At 29.0% G+C, this 14173-nt stretch overlaps 1 protein-coding gene across 1 annotated transcript in view; it reads left to right on the top strand.

Annotated features, from left to right (window-relative positions):
- LOC135955452 (uncharacterized) overlaps positions 1 to 13653 on the top strand; it is a 97765-nt gene extending 84112 nt beyond the window's left edge. Inside the window, exons 2-3 of the mRNA XM_065505803.1 lie at positions 8262 to 9809; positions 13592 to 13653. Of these exons, the coding sequence (XP_065361875.1) occupies positions 8262 to 9809; positions 13592 to 13653 (1610 nt within the window). The remainder of the gene's footprint in view (positions 1 to 8261; positions 9810 to 13591) is intronic.
- Positions 13654 to 14173: the final 520 nt, after the last annotated feature.

The raw sequence follows: 14173 nt of genomic DNA, 5'->3' as shown, positions 1-14173 counted from the left end.
AATTAAAGCATACTTCATGTGCTACTAAAAAAATAAAATTATAAATTTATTATATGTATTTATATGACTATAAATTTAATTTAAAATCCAATTTTTGTTTTAGACAAAATTTTATAAATGTACAAATTTTTTTAAAAAAGTCACAAAAGACAATATTATAAATTTTTCGTAATGAATAATCATAAATACATAAAATCACAGCATTTAAAATAACAAAAATTAAAAAAAAAAATTTTAACCCGTTAGCGCGTTATTGTTTTTTTGGAAAAAAAGACCTTAGTTCACAATTTATGCTGTAACTTTGGAATGGAAAGCGATAAATTAATGAATTAAATTGGAAATAAAAGCATACTTAATATGCTATTAAAAAAACATAAATTTATTATATGTATTTACATTAGCATAAATTTAATTTAAAATCTAATTTTTGTTTTTCACAAAATTTTATAAATGTAAAATTTTTTAAAAAAAAAACCACGCATGAAAATATTATAAATTTTTGTAATGAACAATCATAAATACATAAAAACACAACTTTAAAAAAAATGTAAGAAATAAATGTTTTAACCTATTTTGTATCAGAATATGTTTTTTAGCAAGAGGAGTTCTTTCACTATAACTTAAATAAGTAAAAAACCTCAATAAACCCGCACGATTTTTTTTCTCTATATAGAAGCTGAAAGTTCATATTTTATGAGCATTTAATGGAATTTACCCGATCTTGCCCTGATTTTTTTTAAACTCAATCTATATATCGAAAAAAACCCCAATAATGGAGAACTTTAAAAAAAATCGTAAAAAATATTTTCAAAACATTTATCTAAACAAAAATTATTTATTTATGTTCTCAAATACCTAAAGTTGATGGTTCCATTTTAATATTTCTACTTTTAACAGATTTAACAAAAAATATAAGCTCTCGAAATATCACCATTTTCAATTTTAACCACAGCACGCAAAATTTGTAAAAATTATTTGACATTGACCGCTCACTGCCAATAAAGTAAGTTACTCACAACTGTAATTTTATCAGTTTGTGATGTATTATTTAATGCACTTTAACCCAATACCAAACATGACTGAAACAGATAAAGTTCAGCTTTTGAATTAATCGCCACTTTTGATATATTTCAACCCTCTGTGCACCGTAGGCCCGACATATCGAAAAAACTAAAAAAGATGGAACAAATTTAAAAAAAATAAATAAATAAACATAAATAACTCTTGACCTAAAAGTGATAATTTAATTTTATATATATTTTTTGTAGATCTTCTCTAGGACTATTTATATTTTAAATATCAGCTCATTCGGATCATAAATAGATTTTTTGTGATTTTTTTTAAAAAATGTGAGATCTTGCGAATTAAGCGTCTGAACTGAAATTTTCCGGCAAAAATTTTCGTAGAATATTTGAATCCTTAAATGTCCTTTTTGAAAGGATTTTATTTGATTTTCTCAAAAAAAGGTCAAATTGACCCCTAAAGAGAGGAGCTAAAGGGTTAAGATCTTCCACAAAAATGATCCCCATAAAATTCTATAATATAACTCTGACCATAAGAATTCTCTCAGATATTAACTTACAAACTTGTTTCCTGCTGAAAACTTTGACCCACTGTAAAAAAAAATTCAGACCAGCTGGACTATAAGTTTATTATACAAAAATGCTCTACTCAACATGCCCTTTCAGAATTATAGGGTCGCTATTCTGTTCCAAAAATGCTTTTGCAAAATAAATTTATATTTCTAAAACGACTACGAAGATTAAAAATGTGTTAGTCCTTACTTAAAGGTAATTTTATTGCGGAATTTCGGTTTTTCAGTTTATTCAAGAAATAAAACCGTTTTTGAATTACGCGAATATATGTTGTGCAACCTCCTTCATTTTCGAAATAACGGTATATCTCGAAAATACGAGCTATCCTAAAAAAACGGTTAGCACTGGGTGCCCTTCTTGACAGGAAAAAAGTGCCAATTTCGAGAACAGTGTAAGTATCCTAACAATTAATGACGTTTGTTGTCAAGGCAAATTTATCAGATTAAAAGCATTAACAATTTTGTCATAAGGAAGCAATAATACTAATAAATGGAGACTATAACTAACATTTTTTTATCTTGACAAAAATTGATCAGGTATAGACAGACATTGGATAACATTCCTATTATTTTTTGCATTTAACATACTGTACTACCAGTTCGTCTCCACCAATTGTGACATTCTTACCCACATTTCCTAAGCTCATAGCCAACAGGCGTTTTGTACGGTTTCGTTACAATTTGAGAAGAAAAAATAAACAGCTAGAAGAGCTTTATTTTCTTAAGCTAAAATTACAAAATTTCCCACGACAAAAATTCGTAAATGCAATAAAGTTGAGGCAATTTTTTTCGGTGACGTTATAAGGTAATCACCTTTAGTTTTCGTTGTTGTTTTTTTTTTTACTTCTCTCCTTTGAAGAACATTAGATTAACCAATGCTCATAATAAAAAAAAAATACAGCAGCTGGCTGGCAATTCAGTCAGTTTTCGATTTTAAATTTTGTAGTTATTTTTGTTGAACAAAAACAAAATCCAAACTAGCAGGAAAAAAAAATCAAATCGTTACTCCATAGTTTATAGTACTGAGATTGCACTTAGAGGATGGTCCAGCTCATGAATATTGATTTAATTGAAAGTCGGTTGGTTGTGTTTGTAGCACAGGGTAAAGAATTATCATTAAGTGTTTACAGATGAGCCTAGTAGAATGTGGTAAAAGGAATGAAACTAGTGAAATACTTTTTTTAGAAAAACGTTCTAAGGCTTGGTTTGTAATATATTGGCAGTTGTTCACACTTGACTCTATCACATTAACTTTATAGAGACGGTTTCATTAAAAGAGAGAATTTACCAAATTTTACCAGGGACTACTTTACTACTCCAATATGTAGATTCCTTAGTGGAGTTTGTGGTCTACGCCTTTTGTATCTGTTTTAGAAAACAGACGCCAATATTTACTTGGTAGTCACGACAAACCGCGAAATCTACACAATAAACGCAAACACTACTTACAGGTTCAGGTGTTTTTATTTGGCCAAAACGAAAAAAAGAAGTAAAAACAAAAACAACAACAACATCAATCGATCCTTAATCTACTACGTGTGCTTAAATTCAGCTTTAAGTGTGGCAATAATTTCGCCCTCTACTCTATTATTTGCTGCTATTCATACAGTTCTTTTTGGCAGTGGCGTTTTTGCCATTTGTCAGTATCAGCCACCTCAATTGTAGGGTGTATCTGAAAGTTTTTTTTTTAGAAAATAAGAGGCATAAATATAAAAATAATGATGCTGACAATAAAACTTTTAATGGCAATTTCTAAGGTTAAATGTTAATTTTAAATCTAACGGTTGTATGGTTTTAACGATTTGTGCCTGTTAAACAAATTGCAGTGTATTTTCTGCAAATTGTGATACGAAAGTGTGTGAAAAGGTTGAATGGTAATAGTGTTCTATGGTTTTAATTATATATTTTATTTATGTATTTGTAATTGAATAGGGGTTGTTTTGAATTTCACCTTTTTTTTGGTGGTGGTGAGTAATTTGTTAAGGGTTGTTGAATTAACATGAGGCTAGAATGTTCTTTTAATGCATATAAATGGCTTTAGATGGCAGTAAAAACATTATGTGAATTGTAGCAGTGCTTAACCTTAATCAGGGCCGTCTTAGTTTGTAGTTGTGAATGTATGAGAGAAACACTAGAGATACTTCTAATAGCACAGATTTGATTTATTTTCACCGACCAAAGTAATCAAATAAATGGAATAAAAACATATCATCATAAATACATCCATTCTTTATTATACATTTATTCTAGTGTATAAAAATGCAACAGCGCACAGTGGGACAAAATGAAAATATCTTGTCAATAAAACTACCATTTCTAAGTGGTTGTGCCGATTGACATGAAATTTCATATGGGTATAGTAAATGACTATTCGCGTTACATGTTTATTACAGATTTCTAAATAATTAGTTTTTTAAAAAACTTACTCAATATGTTGTTAATCGAAAATAAAAGTCGGAAAGATAAATTCGGAAATTAAAAAGCCATAGTGGGGTTGAAAAAAAATCAAATTTCAAAATGTCACTTTTGTCGAAAATGAACGAAAATATGGCCGCAAGTATATCCTTCGCTTTACCAAATTTTGTTATGCACATGGTTTACCAATCATTTTTTCGCGAACAAAATTTAAAAAAATCAGAAAAACCTCATAAAAAGTTTAAAATGCTTTTAATAAATTCTACAGAATTCTAAAATTTGTTCAGTGAGTCTTAATTTCCTTTAAATCGAAACAAAATTAAAATAATTATTAAAGTACTAAATCCGTAATGGTCACCCATGTGGGTACTGGTAAAGCGAAGGATATACTGTGTCGTTATTTTTAAAACCTAGTATTTATCACCTTGTATAATTTTTGATTTAGTCATAAAAATGGCTATATTAATTTTTTATTGGCTAAATTTAGCCACAAAGTATAGAATAACTAAAATATGATAATATGTGTTTGTCTAAGCTCTTCCAAATTTAAACTATTTCTAAAATCATAAAGCTGGGATTCAAAAATGGTAAACAGTTTTATATGTATTCCAAATCATATAATCGTATATGGGGGATTTAATGTCAAGTGAACCAACTTTTGAAATCGATGTCTTCCGATCGGGATGAAATTTGCACTCTTAGTCCTATTGGGTAGTAATTCAGACACAATTTGTCAACAAAATCGCTCCTGAATTCTCTGAGTTAGAGGGTTTTTTTTCTCATCCATGTAACTAATTACCTATTGTTCTTAGCAAAATGCGTCCCAAGATAGCGATTTCTCAAATCTTTCGAAAAAAAAGTTTTGACATTTTTTTTCTAAAATCAAAAACTTTTTTTCATAATGGGACTTATTTTTTTATTCATAAAAAAGTTTACGTTATTTCCTTGAAGACCTTTTTGGTCGCTTAGAGTGATGCCAGTTGGATATCAATCAAAATACATTTTTTGTAGCTCAAGACTTACAATTTTTAATTTTTTTTTTGCAAAATCAAAAGCTTTTTTCCTTTTTTGTTATTTTTTTTCTCAAAAGAAAGCTTAGGTCTATTCCTTTAAGAGCTTTATTTCAAATTGTTTAGATAGCTATTTCTTTGAAAAATGTTAGAAAAGCTTTTGATTTTTCGAAAGATTAAAGAAATAGCTATCTATCAATTTGAAAGAAAGCTCTCATGGATGAGAAAAAACACCCGTTGGTCCAAAATTTAAAATTTTGAGTTCTTGACCGATCTTCTTGAAAAATTGCTAATTTCTTCATAAATTGGTTCACTTGATACCCCCATTTTTATCCAAACCATAGCGGGGAGGGTATTATGCGTTTGTGCAGATGTTTGTAACGCCCAAAAATATTAGTCTAACACCCACCTTAAAGTATACCGATCGACTTAGTATCACTTTCTGGGATTTTACATCTTATTGTCGTCTTTCCCTCAATGTTTAAAGTATTTAAATATCGTTTAAAAAATTTTGGAAAATGTAAAATTCGGTACATGAATTAGAATATTAAAAATTCATGGATAACACCCACTTAAAGTATACCGATCGAATTAGAATCACTTTCTGAGTCGATTAAACGATGTCCGTCCGTCTGGTCGGCTGGCTGTCCATGTAAACCTTGTGCGCAGAGTACAGGTCGCAATTTTGAAGTTATTTCAATGAAATTTGGTACGTATTATTTTTTCAGCTCAAGGACCAAGCCTATTGAAACTGGCTGAAATCGGTCCATTATTTCACCTAGCCCCCATACAAATGCCCCCTCGAAATTGGACTTTATCGGTCATAAATGTTTAATTTATCTATGTATCTACACAAATTTCGCTCCAAATAAGTTTTATATATACAAAATTTATGTCACCAAATTTTGTTACGATCGGTCCATAATTAGTCATAGCTCCCATATAGACCCGCTTCCGAAAATCACTTTAACGTACATAAATCGCTTAAAAATGTTGGTATACACACAAAATTCAACATAGTTAACTCTCATATAGACATAAATCACGTGACCTAATTTCATGGTGATCGGTCCATAATTGGTCATAGCTCCCATATAAGGCCCACTTCCGAAAATCACTCAAAAATATAAATTATTGAAATTTTAAAAGAAAAATATTTTTGCTCTTTTACTTAGTGTAGGGTATTATATGGTCGGGCTTGACCGACCATACTTTCTTACTTGTTTTATGTTGCTGATGATCGAGAAAATGTTGTAGAAAAGTTTAGTGCCTAAAAGCAGAAAATTTTCCCAAAAAGTTCTTGGTATGTCAAGCAGTATGCAGTTGAAAAAGGGCTCTATAAGTACCGAAATTTCCATCAAGGAATGTTTACAAAAGAGGATGCTTAAATTCATAAAACTTTTTAATGTGTCCACTTATTTTTGGCCTGATTTGGCATCCTGTCACTATGGTAAGCAAGGCCTTGATTGGTAAGAGAAGAGAGACAAATCCTCCAAACTGCCTGATGCTAAGGCCAAGAGAGATATTGGGCTCTTGTTAATGGAGATGGAATGCCTGTTCGAAAAAATTGACAGAAAGCACTATAATCCATAATGAAAGGAAAAGGTTCAGAAATTCTCACTATTGATTAGAACTAAAAAAAAATAATATCACAGTTATTTTGAAAAAACTGTTTTATGGTAGGCCGTAGTATTTTAGTACCTCTAACGCACACATTTTTAGACCGATTTCAAAATTTTAAACAATTATAGTTAGGTAAAGAATTAAGCTTTCATAAAATGTATGTATAAGATCTATATTCCTAGAAATTGTTTAAGTTTTTATAAATAGTTTGGCTTTCTTTTTTATTTTTTTCCTAATTTTTCAAATTCAACAATAGTTATTTTAAATTTTGTCTATGAAACCCTATTTTTTTTGCACAGTAATTCATAGACAATTTTATGTAGACAAAAACGAGATATTAGTTGTTAAAATCGGCTTATACTTGCAAAAGTTATTAAACTTTTTCGAAAAAAGTTCCACAAAATTTACCTTGTAAATTAAAAATTGTAGAAAAAAATTTTTTTTTATAGTTTTTTGTTTTTTTTTTATTCATATGGGCTGGGGGCGAAAATACTAAAAAAAAGTTGTTAATGAAAAGTTGAATAACTTTTACAATTTTCATCCGATTTGAATTATTAAAACTATGGTTTGTTAAGAACTAAATTTCCTTGATACATTGGTATAAATTTGTATAAGCTTCCATATCAAAATAAGCAATGAAAAGCAAATAAAATCAAAAAAGTTGTTAATTTTGTTTTTCTTTTAGATATTCTTAACAGAAACAATACTTATGACTTACAAATGTATAAAAAAATGCACGTCATTTTAAAGCGTAATCAGTTTTCTTTTTAAGCCCGTTAAAAAATTTAAAGTCGGATAGAGACTGACTGAGTTACAGATCGATAAGTTCACGGACATAAATGAAAACGTTTTTTTCAGAATAACTTCTGAATTTGAGGGTTTTTGGAAATTTTTTGACACAAGTTCTAATGTACTCAGCAATCACTATAACCTACGCTAGGTCGTTTTCCAAGTTTTTTTTTCCATCGTAGCACCGTGTTATTAGTCATGGCTCCCATATAATGCCCACTTCCAAAAATTATTTTAATGAGTATAGATTTCTTAAAAATGTTGGTATTCAAATAAAATTCAACACAAATAGGTTTCATATATACAGAAGTCATGCCACCCAATTGTACGGCGATTGGTCTATAATTAGATTGGTGTAAGGTATATGATACCTCGGGCTTGATCGACTATACTTTCTTACTTGTTTTATTTGAAAAGGTTTCCTGGTGATCTGGCATAAGCCAGTGAAATGCACTTATCCCCCAGTAATAAAATTCAATGAATTTATCAATAATGAAATTGGGAATTTAGCACATAAAAACTAAATCTTACTAAAACAATATTTTTTAATTCCAAAAATAACGTTTTGATGAAAATCTATTTCGTTTATTAATTTTTATATAAAAGGTTTCCAAATATTTAGTAATTTGTTGGCTTACTCACAGTGATTGCAAGGGAGCACAACAAATTTATTACACAATATTATACTCTATAATTACAAATGTTCAATAACATTATATTCTACTATTTAGTTCATTACTCGCAAATATATCAAAGTAAACACATTGATTTTTCAAACTCTAGCAAAATGAACTTATATTATTTCCTAAATTTATGGAAATTTATCATAGTTTTATTTGGACAAGCTGCAATTGCTGAAAATCTCTACACTTTGCCGAGTCTTATTAAAGAATATCAAAATAACTATGAAATACAATGGGCAGCAATAATTTCCAAGCAAATAAACCAGGAGCTGGACAACAATATCAAACTCATACAGCTGCCGAAAGTAATAGTGACTAAAAAATCAAAAATAAATAAAGTTCGCAATAATTTGCCAGGCAATTCGGTGACATTGGCAGTTGTTGGAGAACATGAAATGGAGGAAGTGAATGCATTAGTACAACATTTTTTAAAGACAAAACATTTTAATCATATTTTGTGGATTTATCCCAAAGCTAATATGCAGCAGCTGTGGAGATTATCAAATATAAGTTGGAACTATGGTAATATTAAGGTGTTATATTATGTTCGAGGAAGAATATATACATTTGAGCCTTTGCCTTATATAAAAATCAAATTATTAAGGGATTTCCAGCAATATGTGAAAATAGGGAATATAGTAGACTTTCAAAAATATCCTTTGACTTTTCCCATAATTTCAAATTCACCACGCTGTTATCGTTATATTAACTTCAATAAAAATATTAACAACACTGGCTATATGTTTAAAATTATGAGCATATTTATGCAGCAATACAATTTCGAATTCGAGGAATATCCTTATGATTATGAGTCATACAATCGTGCTGATCTGTTTAAAGGCTTAATGAATAAATCATTTGATTTTGTGTTGGATAATTTATTTCTTCATCCCATGATGGCTTTTAGTGATGTAATGTGGAATAATAAATTATATTTAATAGTTCCTTACCCTAAGCCCTTAGCCAAAGATGACTATTTTCGTTATAGCATGAAACCTCCAGTCTTTATTTGCACCATTGTCTTATTAGTGAGTATAACTGCTTTATTTGTGATTCGCCAAAAGCCTTGTAATAGGGATATAACTCGAACTGCCTTATATATGTTTGCTACACTCAACTATCAATTTCATTTTCCCGTAAAACAATGCAAAGTGTTGAAGTACTTTGTGACATTTGTTATGTTCTTCTACTCGCTGCTGAGTACCACCTTATTTTGGTGCAGCATTTCGAATTTAATGGTTTTGAACGTGTACGAGGAAAAACTGCATAGTTTTGCAGATGTTAACAAGTCGCCCTATCAAATCTTAATAAGTCAATCAGATTTCGATTATATGAATCAGTTGGATTTACTGCCACCTATATTAGAAACTGCAAAAGTGGCGGAAAATAAATTCGTTAAACATCATTTATTCCAGTTGAATACCACGTACATCTACAAAGCTTTGGAGGATAAAGCCAATTACATGCTGTTTCAACAACGTCGTTTAAAGGTTCCTTTAATGTATAAATTGGAAGTTTCAGTCTACTCTATACCCATGTATTTTCCTTTACGTCATAATTTGCCATATATACAGCTCTTTAATCGCTACTTGAGATATCTGATGGATTCTGGTGTCATGCTGAAGTTGTTGGACGATGCCAAATGGGATGGCATTTATAGTGGTTATATACGATTTTTAAAGGATCCCACTGATGGTGAAGTTTATTTATTTAAATTTGAAGAGTTGCATGCACCATTGAAATTTTATTTCGCTATGAATATGTTAGCTTTTATTATATTTTTGGTAGAAATAATTTTTTGGAAATTTATTTTGAAATAATACATATTTATCAAAAAATAAAGACATTTAAATACTGATTATGAGAAATTTATGCCAAATCTCTGAAGCTGCTAATTTGTTTTTATATGGGCAAAAGTGTGATGATATCGAGCCCTTGGCGCCAAATTATCGTAAGCGACATTTTCAAAAAAAAAATTTTATTGCTAAAATTAAAATTTTATGGACCGACTGATGTTTTAGCGTTTTCAGAATATCAAAATTGTTAATAACTTAAAAATTATAGGGGTTAAGATTTTATCGTAAGTCAATGTTAACATTTTACAGTAAACGAATTTTATCGTAAGCGACACACAGTGGTGTAGAAAAAAAAGAGGGAAATAAATCTGTAACTTATAAATGGTTAGATTGGTTTAAATGAAATTTAAGTTCTGAACAAGGACCTCATTAGCCCACCATGGCCGCGACCAAGGGTCCTCAAAGTAGGACACCTCGGGTATATTACATTTTTAAAATGATCCTATTTCTTCGTTTGTGCTCCGATTTCAAAAAAATTACACACATAAAATCTTTTCATCGAGTGCTACAAAAAATGCTATCAATTGCCTCTTATAGCTTAGGAGATATTCGCATTTGAAAATTAAATTTTCAACATTTTTACCCAACCTACTCCAGTTTTTTGATAACAGCGTACCAAATATTTTCCGATTTTCATTGGACTAACAACATACGTATGTGTCAAATAAGAAAAAACTGTTTAAAAATAATGACTAAGTCCAAAGTTATATGCATTTGAATTTAAAAAATTTTGAAAAGCCGACTTTCGCTAATTTTTTGGGAAAAAATAACTTTTTTTCTTTTTAAGTTATCGCAAAAAATTTCTAAGAGGATGTATAAGAAATTTATACATTCTGAAAGCTAAGTTTTCATAAAGTGTTTTGAAAGAAAAAAAAAAATTAAAAATTTTTGTTACCGAGGGGACCAGGTCCATTCAAAAAACACCTATTTTTTATGTAAAATTAAATTTTAGGCCAAAAATTCTCAAATCGCATATTCGATATCAAAATATAGTAACCGATTATAGGTGGCTCAATAGGTTTTTAATTATTTTGTAAAGGATTCCAATAACTCCGACCCTGGTATGGATATTATAACAAAAAAACTAAAAATTTCCATTTTTGGGATTTTTCAACACTTTTTTGGGAATTGCGGGATTGCTGATAATAAATTTCAAAATTCGTTTTTATTTTTCCATTTTAAATAGAAAATTTTACATAACTGTGAAATTATATTAAAAACTATTCATAAATAAATATTTTATTTCAATTTGAAAAATTTGTATCTATGCAAAAATTCAATAAAAAATATTTTTTGTCATATTTTTCAATAAAGTAAGTATTCCATGAGTTTTTAATTGTCAAAAGTTATAAATATTTTTGAAAAATAGACAAATAGCTGGAATGAAATTATAATATATCGAATCATAAAATTTTTAATTCTATGTAAAAATTTAAAAATAATCGAAAAAACCTTCTCCTGTAAAATTTGTGTTTTGTCGCATACGATAATTTGGCGCTAAGGGCTCGATATAATAAGTAAGAGTTTTAAATGTACCCACCACCAATATAATGCTGCCACTGATTTTTGTACATTTTGTATAAAAACATTTATTTTGATCAGATTTTACCATGATACAACCATTAGAAGGTAGAATCACTAGGTAGAGAGTTTAAAATGCTATGCCTTGTTACGTCAAATAATAGAAAAATAAAAAACAGAAATCCAAAAATACGAATAATAACAAATGAAAATTGAATAATATTTTGTTTATATTTGAAATACAGTTCAATATAATGGAGTCATTGAAATAATGCATGCAAATCCGTGAGTGTTTCTTCAGCTCAACACCGCAGGCTGCACTCCATTCTTTAATTTTATTTTCAGGACATTTTATAAATCTTACGACATTTTGTTCAAATAAACATTTAAATTGAATTTGAAATATTTTTTATTTAGTTAATTTTTGATGTTTTTTTTCAATTCTACTTTTATTTTTTATTTTATATTAGTCTGACAATTCAAGGCATGTAGAATTGATAACATATTTTGTAGTGATTCTACCTTTTATTGTTATATTATGAGATTTTACCTATTTTCAATATTAAATTTTGTATGGATTCTATAGATATTTGTCATATAAATATTTAAATAATATTGGAAAAAAAGTTTTGAAAACTATCAACTTTTGTGTAGGTTGTCTCACATTGTGGTCTATAACTCTGGTTCTGCTCAACAAAGAATATTTTATAAAAATGTCCCTTATAAGTCCTTCTATCGTGCTTTAAACAGATCGACAGACATAGCTAGCCCATTCCATAGGTTTCATTCAGAAATGAACTGGTGTTAAATATGAAACCTTTTAGAACTTTCCATCAAATAAAAAATTATTTCTTTTGCTTAGTTAGTGTAACGCTTTTTAAGTTTATATGACAAAATTTTAAATTTTAGTTCATGATCTTTTCCAAAAGCTTATCTGTAAATTGCATTTTTTAATACGATCTTTTTTAATTATTTAGTCCATAGAGGTCATAATTATCTTTCAAATCATAAATCAATAAAATCCGACATCAGCTTCATAAGAAACGAGATACATAAGATACCTAATATTTACCTAATATTATTAAAATCGAGAGTTTTTCGAAAATAAAAGTAGAGTAACTTCGGGTACTGTGGACTATGCATCTAATGTGGATCAGTGTCTTTTTTCAATTTGTTTTAAACGAAAATTGCACATGTGCTTTCATGAGTAATTGATATGTTGGCTTTTTATTCTTGTATTGAAATTAATGCGGTGCTCATCATTTTTTTCGGCCCAAGTAAGAAAAAAAAATTTGGTACAGTTACTTGGTAGAATTTAATGTTTGGTTGTTTTATATAGTTAAAGTTGACACGTAGTTTTGCATATATTTGGTAAGAATTTAAGCACATTTAGCTTATTAGGTAAAAATAATTGTTTACCACTGTAGCCCAAGTTCGTGTAATGTGGACCACTTAAATTACTTGAATATGTACTAATGGTCCACATTACCCGACAATAACTATGTACTTTGTATGCCATCTATCTAAGCCAAGAACGCGACTTTTTAGTTTGTATTAATAATAATATATTAAAATTAAATTTTTTAATCATTCATGATTAGCTGGTTCATGAATTGTATGTATTAAATACTAGTCCACAATACCCTCATATAGTGGTTCACATTACCCTCCAATTTTTTTAATACTGGTTTTTGGGTTCCTTACAATATTTTCTCATAAATTTTTTATCCTTTGACGGAAAAAATTTTCAGCAGCAAAAACAATTAGAGATTACATTAGCTAATTTATTGCTTCACAACTTTTTTAATATCAATATATATTGTGACCGAAATTTAGAAAAAAACAACACGGTAGTCCACATTACCCGCAGTTACTATAATACAAATGGAAATGTTCAACTGACTCCATTTGTTTGTGATGTCTTATGGAATTCATGATAAATATGGGGATTTCATGTCAACTAAACTAACTTTTGAAATCGATGTCTTCCGATCAGGATGAAATTTGTGAGCTCTCTGAGTTGGAGGGGGTCAACATTTTTTCTCATCCATATAAATTATTACTTATTGTTCTTAGCAAAATGTGTCTCAAATATTTTAGGCCCCGATTACGGTTTACAACAGTTGTATTTTAGTGTTTTATTTTTTAAAATGCAAATGTAAATCATGATCGCATTTTAAAAGAATACAACTGTTGTAAACGGTAATAGGGGCCTTAGACAGCTATTTCTTCAATCTTTCGAAAAAAAATGTTGATATTTTTTTTTTTAAATCAAAAACTTTTGTGACTTTTTTTTCAAAATGGGACCTTTTTTCTCAAAAGAAATCTTAGACATTTTCCTTGAAGACTTATTCGGTCGCTTAGTGGGATGCGAGTTGCATATCTATCAAAATAAATGTTTTGTGAATCAAAACATAAAATTTTTTACTTTTTTTGCAAAATCAAAAACTTTTTTTTTAAAAATTTGTTTTTGATTAAAAGAAAGTTTAGATATTTTCCTTGAAGGCCATTTTGATCGCTTAGTGGGATACGAGTGGGATATCTATCAAAATGAATATTTTGTAACTCAAGATATAAAATTTTTGATTTTTTTTAAATTTTATTTTGCTCAAAAGTAAGCTTAGGTCCATTTCTTTAAGATGCTCTTCGTCGCTTAGTGGGATGCGAGTGGGATATCTATCA

The sequence above is a fragment of the Calliphora vicina genome, chromosome 3, assembly GCF_958450345.1.
Source record: "Calliphora vicina chromosome 3, idCalVici1.1, whole genome shotgun sequence".
Taxonomy (NCBI): Eukaryota; Metazoa; Arthropoda; class Insecta; order Diptera; family Calliphoridae; genus Calliphora; species Calliphora vicina.
This window is presented reverse-complemented; position numbering and strand designations above follow the sequence as displayed.